This window comes from Populus alba, chromosome 6 (assembly GCF_005239225.2).
Source record: "Populus alba chromosome 6, ASM523922v2, whole genome shotgun sequence".
Taxonomy (NCBI): domain Eukaryota; kingdom Viridiplantae; phylum Streptophyta; class Magnoliopsida; order Malpighiales; family Salicaceae; genus Populus; species Populus alba.
This window is the reverse complement of record NC_133289.1, coordinates 11,687,119-11,710,734: the sequence shown is the minus strand read 5'-3', so window position 1 is coordinate 11,710,734 and position 23,616 is coordinate 11,687,119. Positions and strand designations below refer to the sequence as shown.

General features: G+C 34.8%; 2 protein-coding genes across 5 annotated transcripts; one reads left to right on the top strand and one right to left on the bottom strand.

The window, feature by feature from the left end:
* The first annotated feature begins 1,598 nt into the window (after positions 1–1,598).
* On the top strand, positions 1,599–11,562 carry LOC118048111 (uncharacterized). Of its 2 annotated transcripts, none has more exons than XM_035057659.2 (11): positions 1,599–2,443; positions 2,760–3,036; positions 3,255–3,440; positions 3,537–3,689; positions 4,156–4,593; positions 5,341–7,791; positions 8,459–8,661; positions 8,757–8,912; positions 9,556–9,790; positions 10,267–10,580; positions 11,222–11,562. In XM_035057659.2, exons 1-11 carry the CDS (start codon positions 1,734–1,736, stop codon positions 11,526–11,528), a joined length of 5,430 nt encoding a protein of 1,809 aa, XP_034913550.1. In that variant the 5' UTR covers positions 1,599–1,733; the 3' UTR covers positions 11,529–11,562. The 2 variants fall into 2 exon arrangements, with proteins under 2 accessions (XP_034913550.1, XP_034913552.1); XM_035057661.2 differs by having other exon boundaries at positions 2,302–2,443; positions 2,798–3,036.
* A 1,152-nt stretch (positions 11,563–12,714) lies between these two features.
* LOC118048507 (sucrose synthase) lies at positions 12,715–19,681 on the bottom strand. 3 transcript variants are annotated; one of them, XM_035058215.2, is made up of 14 exons: positions 19,473–19,681; positions 16,658–16,754; positions 16,403–16,529; positions 16,140–16,291; positions 15,838–16,030; positions 15,253–15,588; positions 15,069–15,164; positions 14,785–14,958; positions 14,570–14,686; positions 14,306–14,472; positions 14,000–14,224; positions 13,325–13,888; positions 13,095–13,233; positions 12,715–12,981 (listed from the first exon to the last, which is right to left on the bottom strand). In XM_035058215.2, exons 2-14 carry the CDS (start codon positions 16,747–16,749, stop codon positions 12,952–12,954), a joined length of 2,412 nt encoding a protein of 803 aa, XP_034914106.1. In that variant the 5' UTR covers positions 16,750–16,754; positions 19,473–19,681; the 3' UTR covers positions 12,715–12,951. The 3 variants fall into 3 exon arrangements, with proteins under 3 accessions (XP_034914106.1, XP_034914105.1, XP_034914104.1); XM_035058214.2 differs by lacking the exon at positions 19,473–19,681 and adding an exon at positions 17,729–17,776; XM_035058213.2 differs by lacking the exon at positions 19,473–19,681 and adding an exon at positions 17,190–17,232.
* Positions 19,682–23,616: the final 3,935 nt, after the last annotated feature.

Here is a 23,616-nt window from a genome sequence, read left to right as displayed (position 1 = left end):
CGATAAATTGTGAGAGTGTATATAATGTATTCCTTATTTCTTTTATCATTTTTTTTGTTTTAATTTTAATTTAGTTGAGACCCTGGAGATTGCTTAAAGGAAAAGTGTATTTATGGTTGATTAGACTCCTTATCTTTTAACATCCAATTCCTCTAATTCTCAACATATCATGTCCCTATTCTAGCATGTCCATCATCCTTTCCAATCCCAATTCCCTGATGCACCATGGCTTCAATAAACAATGATTAAGTGATGATGTTCCAAAAATATTCAAATAGCTTAGAAAAAAGGTTTATGTGTTGGATAATCTATTAATCTTTTAGTTCAAGCAATTAGAATTATTCTTTCTAGCCAAAGTGTCTAGTGGCTAGATATGAAAATCCTAGGTGGTCGGTATTGGTAGCCGTTATATGCAAAAGGTCCTTTTTAATGGATATTAAGACTTTCAGGTGCTTAAAGAAAAATAGACTTTGAAAATATAAATGCTGAAAATATTAAGAATGAAGAGATTGTAAACTTGAAGCTTAAAAGATTCATATGGTATTTATAGCTCATAAATCTTGTCTTTTTATGTAGAGAAAGGACCGAAGAATCGTTTTATCCTTATAATATTTTAACTTGTATTCTATTCAAAATAATATGTAGTTGATCAATATAAAATATTAAAGACCCATGTGGGGTTTTAGAAAACTTTCTAAGAAAGTGTTGGGCTCGGGCAAGTTGCTTTAGTCCATTAAAGGTGAAAAATAAGTCCAATGGACCAAGGCATGTTGGACTCGAGCATTGTAGCCCAAGTCCATAGCGTGCTGGGTAATACGCCCAACATGGGTTCAAGCTACCACGCATGAACCCATGCACCTTGGGCTCATCCCTCTTAGTAGCATGTTATGTTCAAGCGTGGTAATATAAGCTCATTAAGGTTTTTTGAATCTTTTAAGAGGATTTTAGCCTCATTAAATTTGGATTTATCACTAAGTTGCATTTGTTCTCTTCTTAATCAACTTGAATTGAATAGACAAGTAGAATAATCACATAATCAACTCTTAATTTCAAAGTTTAAACATCATCATTGTTCAAAACTCACATCAAATGCCCCCTTTTTTTTCTTAATAAAATAGATTTTGAAACTCATCCAGAAATCAAACTACGCTAATCAAAACTCCTTTTTGGTCATGCAACACCGACATGGAGCAGGCACAAATGTTATAGGCTCAATGTGGGCTGCCCCTTCAGGCCCAAATAACATTTGGCTCAATGTGGGCTGCCCCGTCAGGCCCAAATAACATTTGAAGGTACAATAACTATAAAAAAAACTGATCAAATCTAGCCGCGGGATTTAATTATTAATTGGCAGTCTGAAAATTTGTTCTATCTCCAATCCCAATAAAAAAAAAAATTATCAAATATAGCCGCGGGATTTAATTATTAATTGGCAGTCTGAAATTTTGTTCCATCTCCAATCCCAATAAAAACACAAACCATTATATATATATATATTGAAAAATAATTTTGTAAAAAAATAATTTCTTTTTTTTAAATTAATTCCTTTTTATATAGTTAGAAAAGTGTTTTTTAATATAAAAAAATGCAAATAGCCTCATATTCAGTCACCTTTCACTTCATTTCAAATACGAATACAAAAACGAAAAGCTCATCTTCCTCCTCCTGATCCTTCCTGCACTTTCTACCACCTCTTTCCTTATCCAAAATTGAGAACTTCTCCTCCCTCCTTAATGAACACCAATCTCCACCAGCTTAAACCACAGCCCCTAAATCCACACCCCTTTTTCTCCCCCAAAAACCCCTACCAATTCCGTTCTTACAAACGACGCCGTCTTAAACCATGTAGCAGCAGCAGCAGCAACTTCCTAGAACCTTTCAAGAACCTTCTATCACAATTACCGTCACCAAACACTCTCGATATCTTGGCTCCTGCTTTAGGCCTCGCTTCAGGCTTAACTCTCTATCTCTCTCAATCAAACAAATTTTCAAAATCCTCAAACATTGGCGAGTGGATTCTTTTTTCTAGCCCGACGCCGTTTAACCGTTTTGTAATTTTACGCTGCCCTTCAATATCGTTCGAAGGGAGCGAGTTTATAGAAAACGTGAACGATAAGTTAGTTAAAGAGGACAGGCATTTTGTTAGGTTAAATAGCGGGAAAATTGGGGTGGGGAGAGAGAGTAGTGAGGGATTGAAATTGGAGTTTCAAAGAGTGTGTGTTAATACGGAGGATGGTGGTGTTATTTCGCTTGATTGGCCGGCGGATTTGGAGTTGGAAGAAGAACATGGATTGGATACTACTTTGTTACTTGTTCCTGGCACTGCCAAAGGCAGTTCGGAAGACAATGTTAGGTTTTTTGTCGTTGATGCTCTTAAGCGCGGCTTTTTCCCTGTCGTTATGAATCCTAGAGGATGTGCTGCTTCACCAATTACTACGGCAAGGTATTTTCTTTTTTCTATGTTGATAGTGTGAAGCATTTAGTGCTAATTGTTGTTTATTTTTGCTTGATAATAACATCTTTAGAAGTAAATGAACATTGAGGAACATGAATTGTTAGTTATAGCTGGACCGTGTGTGATTAGCACTGATATTTGGATGATTGATGTGATCTTATGGGGAAATGCGTGATGGTAATGGAATAGAAAGGATTTACTATGAGATTCGTAGATAAGAAAGTTATGTGTTTCTGGTTTCTTTTGAATTTTTGTTGTGAAAAGAAGCTGAAAACAGGGCTTCTTAACTACTTCATTTATGTAGGTTATTTACAGCTGCTGACAGCGATGATATCTCCACAGCTATACAGTTCATCAGCAAGGCAAGGCCATGGACGACACTAATGGGTGTTGGATGGGGATATGGTGCGAATATGTTGACAAAATATTTGGCTGAAGTTGGGGAGTGCACTCCTCTCACTGCCGCCACGTGCATTAACAATCCTTTTGACTTAGAGGAGGCCACGAGGTGCTCTCCTTATGACGTGGCATTGGATCAGAAGCTCACTGGTGGACTGATAGATATTCTGCAATCTAACAAGGTTGATGATTTCTCTGAATTATTATTATTATTTTTTAATTTTATATTTATTGTTTTGAAGAATGCAAATGGATTGCATCCTTCATCTGTAAGAATAGAAAATTTGTAACTTAAGAGAAATGCTATGCATGATATGAAATGCTTGAACAGATGAACAGTTTAGTATTTAGGTCTATCCTTGTGATGATACGTAGACTTAAATTGTAAAGAATTTTGTAGGAAATTTTTCAAGGAAGAGCAAAGGGGTTTGATGTGGAAAATGCTTTAGTGTCAAAATCTGTTCGTGATTTTGAAAAAGCAATATCTATGGTATCTTATGGCTTTGAGGAAATAGAAGACTTCTATTCAAAATCTAGCACACGAGGCATGGTTGGGAATGTCAAGATTCCAGTTCTTTTTATCCAGGTGCATATTTTGTACTTAAATATCATGCTTCTTTGAAATTCCTTTGCATGTTTCTCATTAAAAGTCTAACCAGCAACAATTCTGTCAAAATATCAGAGTGATGATGGGACAGTGCCACCGTTCTCCATTCCACGCAGTTTGATTGCTGAAAATCCATTTACAAGCCTCCTTTTATGTTCTTGTGTGCCATCTAGTGCTGTAGAAAGTGGCAGAGCTGCTGTATCATGGTGCCAGAATCTTACAATTGAGGTGATTTATTATCTTCACTCTTCTTCAAAACAGAAGATTCATTTGTAGAGTTTGAAACCCTCTCATATATTAGCCTAATTTTGTAGATTGTAGCCATCAAGTTGATCTGTCAACTTTACATTGTTAGAATTAACTCCTTATGATTAACCAATTGGAACTTATGTCGATGTTCTTCTAAAACCTTTTTTTTGTTTTGGCGATTCAGATGGTTAGGGTGTACTGTATATTTCATCAGCTCCTTTTGTTTGTAATGAGTAGTGAGTACTGTACCAGTTTCTTGCATTCTTGGTGGCAGTATTCATGCTAGAACTTGAACTGATACTCTTTAACCTGTGATGTCTATGATGGGTATTGTTAATCAACCTATGCCAAAATCATTTTTCTTTTTATTTTGATTGAATGATTTGATGGAATTTAATTGTGCTTCTTGCAAGCTAATTATTACCAGTATTCATGTCAAATGTAGTGGCTTATAGCTGTGGAGCTTGGACTTTTGAAGGGTCGTCATCCACTTCTGAAAGATGTAGACATTAACATCAACCCCTCAAAAGGCCTAACTCGTGTGGAAAGCAGAGATAAACAAGTTGAACTTAATAATCTCTTAAGTCTTTCTCCAACTGACTCTAGTGGGTACACCATAGAACCTATAAACAAGATGCTTCAAGATATCCAATCAAGATCCAGAAAAGATTCCCAAAGAGATTTAAAACTCGATGAAGAACTGCAAGGAGTGGAAAATGATGCAGTGCAGCAGAGAAGATCTGTTGATGCTGAATTGATAGAACAGGATTCTGCAGATTCTGTAGATATTGAAAGAGGTCAAGTGCTGCCAACAGCTCAGGTGGTTATGAATATGCTTGATGAGATGATGCCTGATACTCTGACCAAAGAAAAAAAGAAACAGGTAATGCTCAGAATTGCAATTCTTGCTAATTTTTCCGAGATTTAAGCATGCCAGTTACCATTTCAAGGAGATGTGTGTATCTGAAACAAGTATAGAAAGATGCATAATTCTGGAATTTCACCTCTTTTATCATTGTGTGGACTGTGGAAACTGAATTCTGTTTTACTTGTACTCTTTATAATGTTAGGTGTATATTGGATCAGAAGTTCCTTTTAAAATAATCTAAAATTTTGTTTGCTTCTTTTTTCATTCTCGCTAGAAATTCCAATATCTTCTCAACATTTTTGAAAGTATTATCTTAGTGGAGAGATGAAAATGAAAATCATCTGTTAAATTGCTTTCCTTTTGTATGACAATATTTATTGTGAGATGGCTTCCCATGGACATGCCTATTTTATAAGAAAACCACAGCTTCTAACTCTCATTATGAAAAAAAAGGTGGAAAGAAGAAAAAAAGCAGGCAGAATATTTATTATGTTATTGGAGTTCGTTCGCATTTCATACAGACATGGGCCTGCCCTCTAATATATCATATAAGCTAGTTGATTGTGTATACTTTTATCTTCATAATAGTTGGCAGTGCTTTTACCCTTTCCTCTTCAGCAGATGTCCTTAATGACTCCTATTTATGTTAAATTGTGCATGCTGTTTTTTCAGGCACAGAATCCTACAATTTATTCCCTTGATTTAAATATTTTACTGCACATAACTAGGGTATTTTATAACATTGATCTGGTGCTTGTCCAGGTTTTGACTGCTGTGGGTCAGGGAGAGACACTTATTAAAGCTTTGCAAGATGCTGTGCCAGAAGAGGTTGTTGGAAAGCTTACAACTTCTGTATCTGGAATTCTGCAAGCTCAACACAGTAACTTAAATATTAATGGACTACTGAGCATTGGTGAGGTTCCTAATGTTCCTAAAACAAAGATACAGGAAAAAGTCAGAGAAGTATCAAGTGCAGAAGTCACATCTAAAGATCCACATTCTCCAGATCATATGGAAAGGGCTGAGGATTTGACAGATGGATCTGTTAACAATCATCCTGGGACAGAGAAGTCTGGCGCTGCACCTGAACAGGAGCTTCACTCTTCGAAGAACATACAAAAATCTATTGAAACAAGTCAGTCTCAGGTAATGAGCAGTCAACAAGGAGATCCATCTGGTTCTGACAGGAAGGAACCAAATGAGTCGGGACATAAGAATGAGAGTGATGATTTTATCAAAGAAAAAGCTGCATCTCACTCTGACAGTAGTGAGAAGGGATTGGAAACCAGCAGTAACCCTAACATCACCAGCCGTTCTGAGAAGGCTGGTAGCACGGAAGAAGCAATTGTTGATGAATCCAAAGTTGAACAGGGTGGTGGATCGTCTCAAGTAGAAGCAAAAAGGGAGAATAGCACTCAGAAAAATGAAGAGAAAACTGCAGATTCATCATCTGATCAAAATGGGATAGTTTCAGCCAAAATGACAGAAGAACCTCTTCCACCTGAAGTATCTGCTACTGACTCTCAAATTGAAAGGGATGGAAATGATGATCAGAAAAATGAAGAGAAAACTGCAGATTCATCAGCTGATCAAAATAGGATAGTTTCAGCCAATATGACAGAAGAACCTCTTCCACCTGCAGTATCTGCTACTGACTCCGAAGCAATTGAAAAGGTTGGAAATGGTGATCAGAAGAGGGAAAACAAAACCATGCAACCTGCTCATGACCAAAATAAGCCTCCCACATCTGATTCTAATCCCCCTACTTTCAGCGTTACTCAAGCATTAGATGCCTTAACAGGGATGGATGATTCTACTCAAGTGGCTGTTAACAGTGTTTTTGGTGTGCTAGAAAGCATGATTTCTCAGTTGGAAGAGGAAACAGACCATGAAAACAAAATCAAGAATAAAAATGAGGTTGAGGGTGAGTTAGTTGATTCCAAGCCTAAGAAACTGGAAAACGCTAATCATTCGGGCAAGCAGTCAGACACATTACAGCATCCTCCTGTGCATAAGCTCCATGAAAGTGGTGGCAACCAACAGAATGTTGCGAGTAGTGGATTGGTAGAGGAGGAACTCACTGAGGATCCCATTTTGTTTAGTGGGAATGGTACTAGGGGTTCGCAGGGAGATATTGCGAGCAACTATGAAATTAAGGAAGAACAAAAGAAGGATCAATTAGTTAGTGGCAAGCATTTGGCTGGCTATGATGGACATGTAAATAGCATTCCATTGTACGTAACTGCAAATCCAAGTGGAGACTTTGTACAGAACAAATATTTCCACAGATATCTTCTTTCAAAGATTCCAAATAGCAAGCCACTTGATCTAGATACAACCACTGCTCTGTTGCTTGACTATTTTCCAGAAGAAGGTAAATGGAAGCTCCTAGAGCAGCCAGGAATCACTGGAGACTCTATAGGAGGTGTTACCACCAGTAATGATCCTGGCATAAAGGTTCAGGTCCACTCCTCTGGAAAAGAGAATGACGGAGAAAGTTATATCGAACCATCATATGTAGTATTAGATACTGAAAAGCAACAGGAACCTGTTGAAGAATATAGCACAGTGGAAAATTTTACTGAAAATGATGATGGTATATTAGATGAGTTAATGGAGTTTGTGAAAATTGTTGTTTTGGATGCTTTGAGGATTGAAGTTGATCGCAAACTAGGTGCAGCTAGCAAGAAAGAAATGAAGTCCTATTTTGCTAGAGATCTTGAGCTAGTTGCAGATGCTGTGTCTCTGGCCATTGGACGTAACAAGGATCATACTTGGTGCTTGAAAGGTAAATATCATAGAATTGAAGGTGCTGAAGAAAAAGTTGGTACTGTTCATGGAGAGCATATTGTCAAGGCCATTTCATCTTCTGTTCTTAGAACAAATTATCTGCGAAGATTACTGCCAGTTGGTGTCATTATAGGGTCTAGCTTAGCTGCTTTGAGAAAATATTTTAATGTGGCTACAAGGAACGAGAATGACATAAAATCCTCAGGTCAAACCCAAAATCATGGGCAGAGAAGTCAAGACAAGGTCTGCATAAAGGAGATGGATCATGAGCTTACAATCAAAACTGGTCATGGAACAAGTTTCAACAGTTCAATAAATAGAGAAGGAGAAGAAGCAAAATTGAAAACTATAAACAATGATAGAGTGATGGTTGGTGCTGTTACAGCTGCCTTGGGAGCGTCTGCTTTACTAGTTCAGCAGCAGGTAACAGTTAATCTATTTGAGATTCCTTGTATAATTTTCAAATAGCTCTTTGAATTTATATCTTTAACATCTTATTTTTATGAAATGAAGACTGGTCAAAACACTGACTCTCAATATCTCTGTTCTTCGAATATATATCTTTGTTGATCTAAATGGCATGCTCCTGTTTGAAATTTTCCTGTTTTCTTTTTCAAGCACCTAGAAGTTTAAATTGCTGTCCTCTTTCTGAGAATGTGGAAACAGAGAGACAGAGAGATACAGCACTTTTGTTTTCTAGACGCTATTATATTCCTTCTATATGCAGCTTTCTTTCTAGGGTTCAGGGTATTTATGGTGTGTGCCCAAATAACTGAGTGTTTGTAATTGTAACATCTTCAATTTTGAGATTAATATTAAAATTTTGAATATAATAAAAGCACCCAATAGAGTACCAGGACAGTAGATGTCAAAAAAATATACAAAGAGTGATAGCAGATAGTAATTCCACCTTGGAAGCTGCACCTAAGCTCAAAACCTAAATAGTATCGTTGGTTGCATGTTAAGGAGCATCCAGGAACTACCTGTCATTGTTTATATCAACTGTGTTTCTCTCTTTTTTTTCCCTTCTCTGTTTTCTTTTGGATATTTGCAAATTTCTTGATGCCTATTGTTACATTTAACTGCTAAGGATCCAAGCAATTCCAAGGAAGGTGGGGAAAGTTCATCTAAACTCTTGAAGGAAAGAGGAAATCTTCTGGAGCCAGCTGAAAAGCTGGAGGTAGCAGAGTCTGAAAAAAACCCGAACATAGTAACGAGCCTTGCTGAGAAGGCCATGTCTGTTGCTGGTCCGGTGGTTCCTACGAAGGAAGATGGTGGAGTAGATCAAGAAAGGTATTATAATTATATCCTCTACATATTAGTCCGGTGAACTTACATACCGGTGTATCTATATTCCTGAAGTTCATATGATGTTTCAATGTCAATAGGCTGGTTGCAATGTTAGCTGACTTGGGACAAAAGGGTGGCATGTTGAAGCTAGTTGGTAAAATTGCTTTGCTTTGGGGTGGTATACGGGGTGCTATGAGTCTGACAGACAAACTGATTCTGTTTCTGCATATAGCTGAACGCCCCTTGTACCAGAGGTGAGCTAGTTTTCTAAACATCCTTGTCTGCTGTTTGTCCTTTTTTTCCTTCGACCTTTCCCTTTAGGAATTTGTGTTGAAATAACATGATGTTAATTTAATAATTGAACATAAGAGGTGAATGTTGTTATTGCCGACTTTATTAAAATCTCTGGCAAATTGAACGTATGTATTAAAAAATCTTTGGCGAGGAGTTTATATGATTTTGCAAAGTAATCTTCGGACTTGTGTTAGGTTTGATAGAAGGGGTTAATTCCCTTTAAGGTAGAAATTTCATAAATATTCTGAGTTATGCTTGTTTAGTAGAGTGGTTAGAGTTTTAGGTTGAAAGTTTTGCTCAATGGTTTTGGTTCACTGGGATTTTCCCATGGAGCGTATAAAGCCTTTCCTAATTGTTTATGCTCGAGGAGGAAGTCTTTGAAAAAATTTATAGTTTTATTATCAATGTTTTGTTTTTTTTCACTGGTTAGATAAAATAGTTGATGAATTGGTAACATGTTGAATATTTTTTGTTTTAACAGATTGCTTGGTTAGCATATTAAATTAGTTGACAAGTTTAATGAATGTATTTTGTGTTGCTAATCATGTTAGTGAGCAAGATTGTTTTTACTGAATCTTTTCTCCTCATGGTTTCTTTGTTAAGGATTCTTGGGTTTGCTGGCATGGTGCTTGTTCTATGGTCACCGGTCATTGTTCCATTGCTTCCCACTCTTGTACTGAGCTGGACAACAAGCAACCCCTCCAGATTTGCTGAGTTTGTTTGCATTGTTGGCCTCTATGCTGCTATTATGATACTTGTTACGTTATGGGGCAGAAGAATACGGGGATATGAAGATCCACTAGAGCAGTACGGGTTAGATTTAACTGCATTGCCTAAGGTATGGTTGTAAATTAACTGTGTGCCTTGTAAGCTCTAGGTTTTTATGCCAGGGATAAACTTTTAGCTGTCTTTCCCAATTGTGCTAAAAAAAGTATTTACAAGTTTGTTGTCTCCTGATTGCACAATGGACAACTCATCAAGAAAGATTTCAGCTCATTTTACCCTTTCGTTTTTATTTCTTCTCCTTTCAAGTTGCTGTTAATTATTGCTTCTTTTTACAAAATCCACTACCATGTTGTCCTTTCTGTATCGTGCGCTTTTCTGATACATGCTCTTCATCAGTTTCACTATTCATCAATGACTAATCTGTGCATCCCCAGTTCCGTGATGGAAGTGTTTTGGTATCATATCCCTTTCCTTTAGAATTCTGGCGAAGTTGAGGTCCTGGAAACAGATGAAAACAGATTAATATTCTTTTGGAACCATTTAAATTAGAAAAAAGTGATCTCATAATGTTTTGGCTATTGCTTGCAGATCCAAAAATATTTGTGGGGCTTGATTGGAGGAGTCCTGCTTGTTGTATCAATACAGTCCCTAAATGCTTTACTGGGTTGTGTGAGTTTCTCTTGGCCTTCAAGCATTCCTTCATCTTCCTTAGATGCCATGACATGGCTCAAAATGTATGTGCAAATGATTATGCTAGCTGGTCGAGGAATTATAACAGCAACAGGCATTGTGCTGGTTGAAGAATTACTTTTCAGGTCATGGTTGCCTGAAGAAATTGCAGCAGATGTTGGCTATCATCAAGCAATTATTATTTCAGGACTGGCATTCTCTCTTTTCCAGAGGTATATTATTTATTACCATTTAGAGAATATCAGCTCCTTTTCCGTCTGGGATATAATCGCCATATTCTTCTCTTCTAGCTCTCCCACCCTAGCTTTTTTCATCCTGTTATTTTATGGTGAATGATTGGTTCCCTAAGACGCACCTCAAGCATACTACACAATGAGACCTGTTTATTTTTGTATTTCAAAAGTATTTTTAAAAAAATTCAAAAATTGTTTATTTTTCTTCCAAAAAAAAAATTTTTATAGTATTTTCCATATCGTTTTGATGCTGAATTTTAGAAATAATTTTTTTTAAAAAATATATATTTCTAAGTGAAAAGCAATCATTTTCACACTCCTTATTTGTATCTTCTCTAATCCCTCCCATCCTTGTTGGAAGGCAATATTTGATCCCAAGTCACCGTTGTATTGCATCAAGTGACTTTACCAACGATGTTAGCCAGTACTCGCGACAAGAATTGTTATTGAAAGGAAGATGTTCCTTTGAAAAAGTTCCTTCTTGCATGATCATCAATTTTTGATATTGTAGACACAATTTTCTTAAAATAAAAATTTCTACAGATATAGGAATTTAAATCTCAAAGTCAGATGGTCATTGCCAGCCACGTGAGAATCTTTCTCCAATTTTGTTTTTTCAGGTCTGTCTGGGCAATGCCAGGGCTTTGGCTTTTTTCCTTGGCTCTCGCAGGATTTCGGCAAAGAAGCAAAGGCAGCCTGTCCATTCCAATCGGGTTGAGGACGGGGATAATGGCTTCGAGTTTTGTTTTACAAACAGGAGGCCTTTTGACCTATAAGCCTAACTATCCTGTTTGGGTAACTGGGACTCATCCACTACAACCTTTCAGTGGGGCAATTGGTCTTGCATTCTCTTTATTGATGGCCATATTTCTCTATCCATGGCAACCTCTAGAAGAGAAGAGCTTGGGAAGGGCCACGCAGGGATGAATAGCGAAATTTGTTAATCAAGAGCGGATTATGGGTAATGCCCCCACATTTGTGATTTGCGTTCCAGAATGATGAGATTGTTTGAAAGAATATAAAAAGGTGGTGGTGGAGAAAGGAAACGGAGACATGCTAGCCAGCATGCGGAAGAGCAAAAAAGGCTCGGTTCCCATGTTGTTTATAAATAAATACCACTAAACCTAGTAGCAAGATACTGCCCATGAAAAAGAGAACACAAAAGGCAGGAGGCATTGCTGTATACGGCGTACAGCTTGTAAATCTCAAAAGGTAAAAAGCAATGCATTTTTCCAAGTAGCTTGTATATAAAAGTTTTGACTTCTACCCTGAGGGCGTCATCAATAAACAGGTAGATGGGTTTGTTACCGTCATCCTTGCAAACATTTTTGAAATCATTATTTATACATGATAATTTTTTGGTTCATGATCTGTTGTTGCTTAACAGTCTCAGGCTTCAGCACTTGCTGAAATTGGTTTCCATCTATTGGAAAGAATGTCTTTGGTGATTATTTCAAAGAAAAAGAAAATGGCAAATAGATTTTAGATTTAAATATTCTCAGCAGAAAACAGCTGAAAAGAATTCCCTCGTCTTCTTTTTTAAATTGTTTTTGACAATACAGTTATATCTTGAGACAACAAGAAACGCATTTTCTATTTATAGCACCCAACTTACTGAGTGAAAGGCATTTTCTATTTATAGCACCCAACTTATTGAAAATATGATAAAGACAATAAGAAACGCATTTTCTATTTATAGCACCCAACTTACTGAGTGAAAGGCATTTCTCATTTATAGCACCCAACTTATTGAAAATATGATAATATTATTTTTAAAAAATAATATTTAAAAATGTATTTAAAAATATAATAATAATTAGTTATTTTTTAAAGTATCTTTTATTTGAAAATAAATTAAAATAATATTTTTTATTTTTAAAAAATAATTAAATTTAGCCAATTAATAGGTCCTAGTCATTCCTTTGAGCCCTTGGCCTTCCTTAGAGATCTTGGCCTTTGAGCCTTGGAGGATTTGTAAAGAACAGTGCAGATTTGTCTTTATATAATGATGAAGAATAGCCATCAACTTCCAATCTCGAGTACTGAGGAGAAATACAGGAATTGATGTTGGAAAAGAGAATTTGCAAGAAATGGATAGAGATCAGATAAGGGATGATGAACTCAAAAGACACAATCTTTTACTGAAATTCAAGAGGCTGCAAGATGAAAAGAAAAGGGAAAACAAAAAAGATGCACACAGAAAGGAAAAACAAAAAAACAAAAAGAAGATCAAAGCCTTTCTTGTCCAATCACTATCGTGAAATGACCATTATTCTGGACCCGGAACCCGACTAAAGACCCGGAACCCGACTCAAACCAACCCATGTTTCCTTGATTTCTCCAGTTCCATTTACTCGATAGTCAAAGGAACAGAATCAGCCTGGAAGGTAATGAAAGAATATTCATCAGTATCATCAACAAATAAACCTCTGCAAGAGTGAATGGTAAATCATAAATGCTTGCACACCCTGGAGATTGGAGAATAAATCTTACCAGTTTGCGATATTTGAGTGCATAGAACATTTCCAGATAGCGACGGCTCTCACGGTGATCAAGGTTGGAAACGTGCTTCCAGAAGCCATAAACTCCGGTGAGAGTCAGGAGCCTTTGAGAGTAAATTTTCCAGGTATACCTGAAAAAGCAAGTAATGAAAGACAATTTAGCAAACTTAATTATAACAGCTTGGAAACAGAGTTGCAGAGTGAAGGTGGTGGTGAGCTTACTTCTCTTGGATTCGCTGCAGGCCTCCCTGGGAGATTTTGTCCCAGTAAGTGGGATCAGCCTTGCACTTCTCAAAGAAGTCAACAAGGAGTTCAGCAGCCTGTACTCCATGGTAAGGATCAATATGGAATCCGGATTTTCCATGCACAATGATCTCAGCAGGACCGCCATTGCAAGTAGCAAAGGTTGGCAAACCACATGTCATGGCCTCAACAACAGTCAATCCAAAAGCCTCATACAAAGCAGGCTGCACGAAAGCTCCCTTGGTATCACAAATGTAACGGTAGAGCTCTCCATTCCTCACACGGTTCATCTGAGAAGAAATCCATCTGAACTGGCCATTCAAGTTGTATTTCTCTATATGATTGTACATTTTCTTCATCTCAGCTTGCTCTTCTATATCTTTAGACTCCTTTCTTCTATCACCACCAACTACAACAAGATTAGCTAACTCGCGCAGCTTGGTATTCTTTCCATACCATTCTACAAGACCAGTTAAATTCTTAACTCTGTCCAGCCTCGCCATGGTGAATAGAATTGGCTTGTTGCGGTCTTTTAGCACACATCTGTTGAACGATAAAAATAAGTGATGAGTTATTGCATCTCTTCTTTATCCAGGAACTTTTCCAAGAACTACATAGTAATTTATGTGGAAAGTGAAAGAGATTGAGACTTACAAGTGCTCGTCGTTCTCAACGGGGCTGTAAAGAAGTTCTTCAATTTCTTCATGGAAAGAAGTCAGCCTAAGTTTCTCCTCAGTGTAAGGGAAGTATATGCTCTCGTCAGCACCAGGGGATACAATGTTGAATTTGGGATCAAATACATCGATACCATGAACAACTCTGTAGAGGCCAGGGAGAGTGAAAGCTGTGTGGCTCTCGTACTGTCCAACAGTATCCTTGCTGAAATAGTGGAACAGTACATGTTAGATGCAATCGAAGAATCATTCACGATAATAATAATCAGGGGAGACATCATGTCACCTTCCAGCAATCTCTTGGAATGTGCTGGTGATGATGAAATCTGTATGGTTCATGGCAAAAAGATCAGCTGTAAACTGGCATGAAAAGTGGTACTTTTCATCAAACTTCTTCCAGTAAATATCTGAATCTGGGTACTTTGTTTTTTCTAGAGCATGTGCAATAGTGCACTGCAGAAAACATAGCAAAAACAAAGAGAATTGTTAATTTGTTATGCTGCAGGATGAAGAAAAAACGCTGCAAAAACAAGAAAAGATCAGGGCAAACCTCTGTAACACCTAATTTGTGTGCTAGCAAGGAGGCAACAACGTTTCCATCACTGTAATTTCCAATGATCAGATCAGGCTTTCCCTGCAACTCCTTAGCAATTTCAGCAGCAACATCCTGAAAAAAAAACAAGATATTATCTTAGCACATGAAGATAAATGTAGTGAGACTTTGAGAACAAGGATTACTTCGGGGAAACAATAAAGAAATAATACCTCAGTGTAAGTTTCTAGGTATGGCCAAACTTCAAAGCGAGAGATCCATTTCCGGACCATTCCCTTTTCATCTCTGAAGGGAACTCGAAGAATATCACAATGCTCCGATCCATAGACTTTCTCCAGACGTTGTCCACAAGTGGTTCCTACTGCATCAGGGAGCAGTCGAGTAATCTGCAAACACGGGAAAAAAAAAGACAGATTAAGCACCAAAGAATGTAATAACATTTTATACAAAGGAAAAACTGTTAAAATACTTCGTAAAGCTTGGAAATTAAACTTACAATGAGAATTCGGGGGATGATATCAAGTCCTTGCTGCTTGATACGCAGAAGCATTTCATTCTCCAAGGCACGAACTTGATCCAAAATGTAAACAACCTAGTAGAAAGTAATATGCAAGCCAGATCAGGTAAGTTTTATTAGAGTATGCATGAAGCGAAAGATTAGACTAGGCTTGTGAATTAACCTGGCCTCCGGTATCAGGATACCCCAAAACATTGTCTTGGGCGAAGTATCCATGAGGGGACATGATCACAACATTGAAGACCATAGGAATTCGGCCAAGGAAAGATTCAAGAGTGCAGGGATCTGGTGCCTCAAGAAGATCCAAAAGAAGTTGAATCATCTGAAGAACACGCTCAGCAGTGTTGCCCCATCCTCTCTCTAACCCGATCTCCTGGAACTTGTGTTCGAATTGAGAGTACGGAGTCTCAGGTTTCAGAGAAGACAGATACTCCTCGGCCTTTCTCAGAACATATTGCAGAGAGTCTAGGTTCTGAATTCTGTCATTCAGCATCATGTTCTGCACAAGAATATACAAAATGTTATCAGGTTTTACAGGATCTAATTCCGCAGTAAGCTATCCTTGCTTAAATTACAGATTCTAGACATGATTATCAGACATTACAAGATCCTAGTAAAGCCATCAGTTGCTTATATCCTGAAGTTTGATCCAAGCAAATCAAGATCTTGGAGTTTAAGTTTTCATCTATGCAAGTTATCCTAGGGAGTTACTTTAAAAGCTGGAACTTGGATACTGTATCAAGCATACCTTCCCCTTGTGACAGTGCACCTTGAGAAATGCAAGCAGGGGGTGCAGGCTTTCCTTGTCATGGAACAACTTAGCTGAAAGGTGGCGGTTGAGGAACTCAACACCGTTACCAATGTACTTTGAAAGAGTTGGGCGAGGGAAAGATGCACTGAATGGTTCAAAGTCCAATTCAAGCACGAAGTTGCCATTGGAGCTGCATTATCAGATCGACTAACAATGTCAAAATCAAAGCATGCACGTACAGAACAAGAAATTGAGAGAAATCAATTAAAAGCTAGCGTCAAATCAATACTCTGACTTACCCTCCATCAACAAGTTCCTCCTTGAAATGAAGATACTCAGCAACACGCAACTCCTCAACAACAAGTGCTTGGACATTCACTCTGACGTACTCCCAGACACCAGGCCTTGGGCGCACAGCAAGGGCAACCCATGGAGGCAAAACAATTGCTTCCTAAAACAACAGAATAAAAAAAATAATATAAAAAAAAAAACAGTTACAGAAAATTCCCAAAACTTAGGATATAACAGGAAAAAAAAATGCATGTGTGATCAAGGGAGTCACCTGTGTGGATCTGAGAACTTCAGAAAAAGCACCACCCGCCAATATCTTCCTGATCTCTTCAGGGATTGCTTCAAACTCAGCAATAATCTGGTGGTGTTGAAGAATTCCTTTTCCCTTGCCTTCAATCCTGGAACACAAATTGTCCAAAATATGCTGTAATAAATCTATATCCTTAACAAGCTAGCACCAAAAATGTAAGCATGACCCTCTTTACACCACTCCATAAATCAAAACCAAAAAAGAAAGCATGGTTACCTGGTCAGTAAGGCAACAATCTCGTTGCGATGAGTCTTGAGGGTCTCATCCAAACGTTCACGAATGCTTTGGACACGAGTAAGTGCAGCCATAGCTCCTTAAGAAAAACAGAAATCAAGTTTTTAGTACTAGGTAGTAATAACAGATACAAGAATAAAAAATCAGCAAGAACTCTCAACTATTTGTAAGGATTATAATAGCTGGTGATCAACAAGAATAAAGTCAAGAACAACTGAGGAAAAACCACATTATTCTAGAAGACTAGAAATTTCCAAACCTACCTCTCACCTCACCCACTATACTAAGAAAAAAAATTTAATACTTGGGTTAAGAGTGAATGGTTGAACTACGATCACATATCTTAAATAATGCTAGAAAACAATTAACATAAAAAATAAAAATCAACCAGTGACTAAGGAATTCAATAGGTTTCCATAACAAAAGGAATAAAAGAAAGCAGAACATATTACTTGTAGCTAGTAGGAATAAAGTTGGAGGTGCAAAATACAAATAAGGGGTTATTCCTAAAAACCTTGCTGATTATAGCAGAAAGCTCTCATGCAACAAGAAGAAAGCAGAGAAAATTATTCGGCAAGAAGCAAAACACATCAATCATCAAAAGTAAAGAGAGAAAATTCTCCTTGTGGAATATTTAAAGCTTGATTCAGTCAAATATCGATAAATTAATAGTTCTGACATAACAAGGGAATTTAAACTTGAATTCTTGACATCGAACGTTGAAAACACAGCAGAGTTTTGTCAGCACCATGACAGGATTATAAGTTTCTTTTCATTTTTGGAGGTCATGGTACAACAGCTTTTAGTTCTTACAACATTATTCTGCATTTTCATCGGATCATGATGAACAGTACTAGTTCAGCATTATGCAGACTCATGATCTGCACAAGTTCTTCTAAAAACAAACCTAGACATTTTTGCTGAAGAAAAGACCAAGCTGTAATTCAATGTTTTCTTGTAATAAAACTATAAGATTGTATCGAAAGAAGGGAAAGGAAAAAAAAACACTTGGGAACACTGTGAGACCAGAAGAAGGAAGAAAAATAAACTAACCAAACGCAACAAAGGCAAGAGAGAAAGAAGTGGAATGAATGATGCAAAGGCTAGCCTTTGCTTCAAATTTATAGAGAAAAGAGCTTGAGAAGAAAAGGAAGGAGGTAAATCTTTGAAGTTTCACAGTTCATAAGATTTTGTGTGTATTTGAAAGTTACCGAGTGTTTTTTAAAATAATGTTTTATTTTAAAATATATTATAATATTTTTTATTTTTTATATAAAACATCAAAACTATAAAAAATTAATTTAATGTTTTTTTATACTTTTAAAAAGAACCTATGAATAAAAATATTCTGAAACACCCTGTTCACCGAGGGTTCAATCATGTTTTTAAAACTTTTTAAATTTATTTACAAACACTTCAAATTAACATTCTTTTAATGTTTTTTTTTATTATTTTAATATATTAATATTATTTTAAAAATATTTTAAAAAATAATATATATCACCCTCCCAAGCATTCTTGTAATTTCTTTCACCTTTTTCTTAAGATAAAATAATAACAAATAATAAAGTGATTTAATCTGTACGGCATTAACCGTTTTATGCTACTAGTAAATAAATGGAGAAAATTATAAATACTTCACTCTCCATTAATGCAGCAGATGCCACTCAGGGAGCCCGTGGGCTAAAGCCAAATGAAAGATATTTTATGTAATTTTGTGTTTTTAAATTTTTTTATTTTCAATTAATTTTTTTATGATTTTATATTATTTTAATATACTAATACAAAAAATAATTTTTAAAAATTATTAAAAAATTATTTTAATATATCTTTAAAACAAATTCCAAACACTTCAGTAATCATGAATAATGAATATTTTTTATTTTTTAAATTTTATTTTTAATATTAAGGTATTAAAATAAATATAAAAAAAAATAGAGTGAAAAATGGAAATTAGGAAGTGGGATTATAATGTAGGGACACTAGTAAAGCTGCTGGCAGTAGGTGGGTACAACATAGTATGATGACGATAATGATGCTTTACTGGCGTTGATAATCAACCAAAGACTTTTAGGTGTTAGTGTTAATTACCTGCCGTTGCATTTTCTTTCAGGGAATCTCACATTAAAAAAATATATTGTAAAGTTCTATAGTATGGTCCAAATGACAAGTAGAAAATAATTCAGTTTTATATCTGGTGGCAGTGATGGTTTTTTTAAAAACATAATTATTTAAAAAATATATTAAAATAATATTTTTTATATTTTAAAAGTTATTTTCATCCGTAGCCAATCAGAACAATCTAAAATTAATAAAAAAATCAAAATTTAATAAAACATCACTTGAAAAGTACGTTGCAAATAACATCTTATAACTAGAAGCAGCTAAGATTTCCTGCCAAGATCAAAACATTTAGGATAGTTAGAGAGTACCGTAGTTTATATTTTTGATGTGTTTTTCAAAAATATATAAAGTTCTAAAAAATTTACATTATTTTTTTAATATTTTTTCTGTTTTTAATATAATAATATTAAAAATAAAAAATATATAATAAAAAAAAATATTTTCATATATTTTAAAAAATATATTAGTTCTAAAAAATTTATATTATTTTTTTAGTGTTTTTTTCTGATTTTAATATTCTAATATAAAAAATAAAAAAAATATATAATAAAAAAAATTATTATTTTAATATATTTTTAAACCAAAAAAATCTTTTTAGAACAAATTTCACTACAATCTTATACACAGAAGAAAAGAGCAGAATACTTTGCTCGAGAAAGTTGAGGATCTTTACCTTGAGCTTAATGCCACGATATATATATATATATAATATAATATATATATATAAGCTGAAACTACTTGAAGGAGATGGTATAGGTAGGTAATTAACAACAAAGCCTTCGACGAGACGAAGGGGCGCAAATCTTGGACAATAAAAATACACAGAAAAAACGCAAGCAAGAAAGCAAGGGGGAGGAGCTTGCAATGGCAAGTGAGGATGGAGAAAAGAGGGAAGAATTAGACCCTTTTATACAAGATGAGAGACGAGAAGATGGCCTTGCCTGCCTACACCTTCCACCCTCCCTCCCTCGCTCGCTCTTGGTTTATGTGATGCATGAATTTGACAAAAATAAAAATAAAAATAATTAGACTACTGGTGGCGCCTCCCTCTCTATTCGTGAAAACTACCCTCCGTCAATACTGCTTAACCTTCCTGTGGTTTCTTTGTCCCTTTCACAAAACCGCTTCTCTTTTTTCTCTCCATTTCTTTCTTTATCGTATCAACTTGCTCTCCTTTTAATGTATCATTATTTAGTGTTGTTCGTTGAAAGTTAGTCCCTTAGAATATAAAACCCCTTTTTTCTAATTACTTGCTGAATTTGATTTGTACCTAATACTCTAATATTATAACTTGTTTTTCTGTGGTACTCTGTTGCCTTTGACTCATAGGTGCTTGCTCCCTTGTAGTTGGTTTTTATCAAGTCAATATATGGCACGGAAAGAGCGGCAGTAACTGTTTTTTTTAATTTTTTTTTTTTTAAATATATATATATATATTAAAATAATAATTTTTAAAAAAATTAATTTTTATATTAAAAAAATCTAAAAATATAAAAAATTATTTTTTAAAAAATGTCATTTGGAATGCAATTCCAAATGGTCCCTTAACACAGACACAATTCTCTATATATATATATATTGATTTAAATTCAAGTGAGTTTTGAATAGATTTAACCATGCTCGTATTTTATTCGTTACATGTCAACTAAAGTATCTATCCAAAGAAAATATCTATGTATTTTATTCAGGTTAAGTTGGGTATGTCTTGTGTTTGGATTAAATTTTCATCATTTTAATATATATTTAGGTGAAAGTAACAAACGGTACGCCAATTACGGTACGTTGGTGGGGTCAAGCCTCTGGATGAGTAGAAGATACGAAAACAAAACTGGAGATCCTGCACTTTGTGACGTGGTAATTTCTGATTGGATTAATATTCGAACCTGAGGGAACCGGACGGAAGGCTGAGCTAATTATCGGATGATGTGTGGCCCCCACGTGTCAACCTATGACGAGAGTGGGGGACAGCGAGGCCTGGATCGCCATTGGTTAGGACATCAACAGTCTGACATGGCACCATCACCGACAACATTGCTTAATTTATTACAAAGCTTATCCAAATCCCTTGATTTGTTTTTTTATTTTTTTAGACATAAGAAACGAAGAAGTAATAAGCTATGACTGGTGGATGGATGGATGGATGTCATAACATCTCCATACAGTCATGTCTAGTGTTTGTTTTGAAGAGGTTAAAAGATCGTACATTATGAGATGATTTTTAAAGTTAAAGTTAGATGTATAAAAATAAATATATATATTTTTATATGATTCTATTGAGAGAGAAAGAGTTGTGCTGCGACGCGACCCCGGTGACAGACAGCGCACAGCTGCTTCAAATTTAAGAGAATCCATTGGCTCTGCTGGTGGCTACGCATTTGTGGTTTTCGGCCCATGGTAATACTATGTACAAACACTTGTTTATAGCCATGGCTTTGGGATTGACTACGGGGGTTGCTATTTGGCGTTTGTGCATGTTACTTGTGTACTTTCTCCTTTTGGTTAGCAAGTTTTGGCCATCATGCCTGCATCGGCCTCTGCAATTTGATGAAAGAGTGTGTTAGGCAGGGCAGTTTAACTTCTTTTTATATATATATATATTTTTAATATTTTTTATATTTTTGAGTTATTTTTATGTGTTGGTATAAAAATTAATTTTTAAAATAAAAAAAATATAATGTATTCTCAAACGCCCAAAAAAAAGAGAGGGTGAAACCGAGCCAGCCAACAACAGCAAAAAAAAAAATTTGATTTTTTTTATTAAAATTTGAATTTAAAATTAATTTTTAAAAAATAAAAAAAATATTATCTTAATATATTAATAAAAATAAAAAATAAAAAACCAACTCCTTCCACATCCAAAATAAATGATGAAACAGAGAGATAGCACACAAAAAACAAAAAAAAAAAAAAAAAAAAAACAGAAAGAGAAAGAGAGAGAAATGTGAGGCCACATAAAAAATATGAACGCATTAGAGATACTAGTTCATCAGTTCTGATGGAAACGTGACAAGATATTATGCTGCTCTCTACATTGGTGTCCTGGAGTTGTCAAATCTTGACAGGTAGGCTCGGCACAGCATTGTAGGTTCAACGTTGCCGTTATCTCTAATTAAATTCTGGCCCTTTTTTTTCTTGTTAGGATCATGGTTGATCCATAATACACGAAATTATATGAGAAAAAAGACTCGCGATCGTTGACTTTTCCTTCAATTTTTTTTCCAATGTTGAGCTTATTATCCCATTCATGACAAACCAAATGTTGAGCTTAGGGATTCATCAATTTTTATTTTGTTTGTATGGTTAGATCTAAAGTTTTAACTTTTATAGTTATTAGAGGTAAATGTCTTTTTTATTAAGAAATTATATCAAATCAGAATTTAAAGACATTAAATGAGATCTTGTAATAATTTTATATCATTTTATAATGATTTTATGTTACTTTTTAATTCGTCTTTTTAATAAGTAGCAATCATTTATACTTCAAATTTACATAAATTCACTATTATCTTGTTCTTGATATTAAATTTTAATTGGAAAAAAAAAAAGGTTGATGAGATTTATATTCATTATTATTTGGTCAACAAGGTTTAATTACCATATAAAAAAATTATTTTAGTAATATTTTTATATTACTTTTTAATATTCTTAATAATCAAAAATATTTTTCTTTCTTCTATCCTATCGGAATATTGTCATGGCTATTGCTTGCATAATGTTCTTTCTACAAATTAACTATCAAGTGCAAATTTTCCAGGTAAATGGAAGAAAAATGAAAGAAAAACTATTTCTTCATTACATCAAATTCCTCGTTATAAATAATAATATATATATATATAATTTCTTTTTAATGAAATATTTGAATCTTAATGAGTTATTGACTATAATTTTCTTCATTGTTACATCAAATTCCTCGTTATAAATAATAAATATATATAATTTCTTTTAATGAAATATTTGAATCTTAATGAGTTATTCACTTTAATTTTCTTCAGTTGTTAATCGGCCGAGGTTTCTTCCACTTCAAGGCCCTAGGGACGAATACAGTTACCATTTCTTTAGGCATAGCTAGATTGTGGCTCGTGATTTGTTTCGGATTGTTAATTGTTTTTGGTATAAAAAAATTATAAGATCGAGTCACTGGACTAATTTGTAATTTAAATAATATAAATTAAAAAAATATAATAACAATAAAAAAATGATATAAAAAAAACTGATATAAACCTATCTAAAGTATAAAAAAACTTAATGAATGATAAAACTGAAAAAAATTATAGAAAAAAAAAAAAAAACAAGAATTGTTTTTTTTTGTTAAATTGGGTTAACTCAAAAAAAAAATATAGGATTGAAAAAAAAAAAAAAAAGCAATAAAAAAGATTCACTTGAAAAGGAAAGGTAAACAAAAAAAGCACTAAGATTAATTTTCAACACATCAATATTAAATGATAAAATTAAAATAAATAAATTTAAAAATAACAAAAAAAACTAAAGTCAACCCATTAACCTTTGAAATCAATGACTCTGGTCATAGACATGATAGGGAAAAAAAAACTGATATATAGATAAACAAAAAAAAAGAGGGGGATCAAATAAAAATGGGTGGTTAAGAAAATCAAATTGAAGACGCTAAAAAAAAAAAAGTCTCATCACTAATTATATAAATATTGAGTATAAAATTGAAAAGCAAAATTAACTTTAAAAAAGGAAAAAACCTGAAGAAAACCTAGATAAACCTTCTAAACCTAGGCAAAGATTTTAAATTCATAGCTCATTAAATTCTAGACTCGGGTTAAATCAAGAAACTCAATTCCTAACAAATA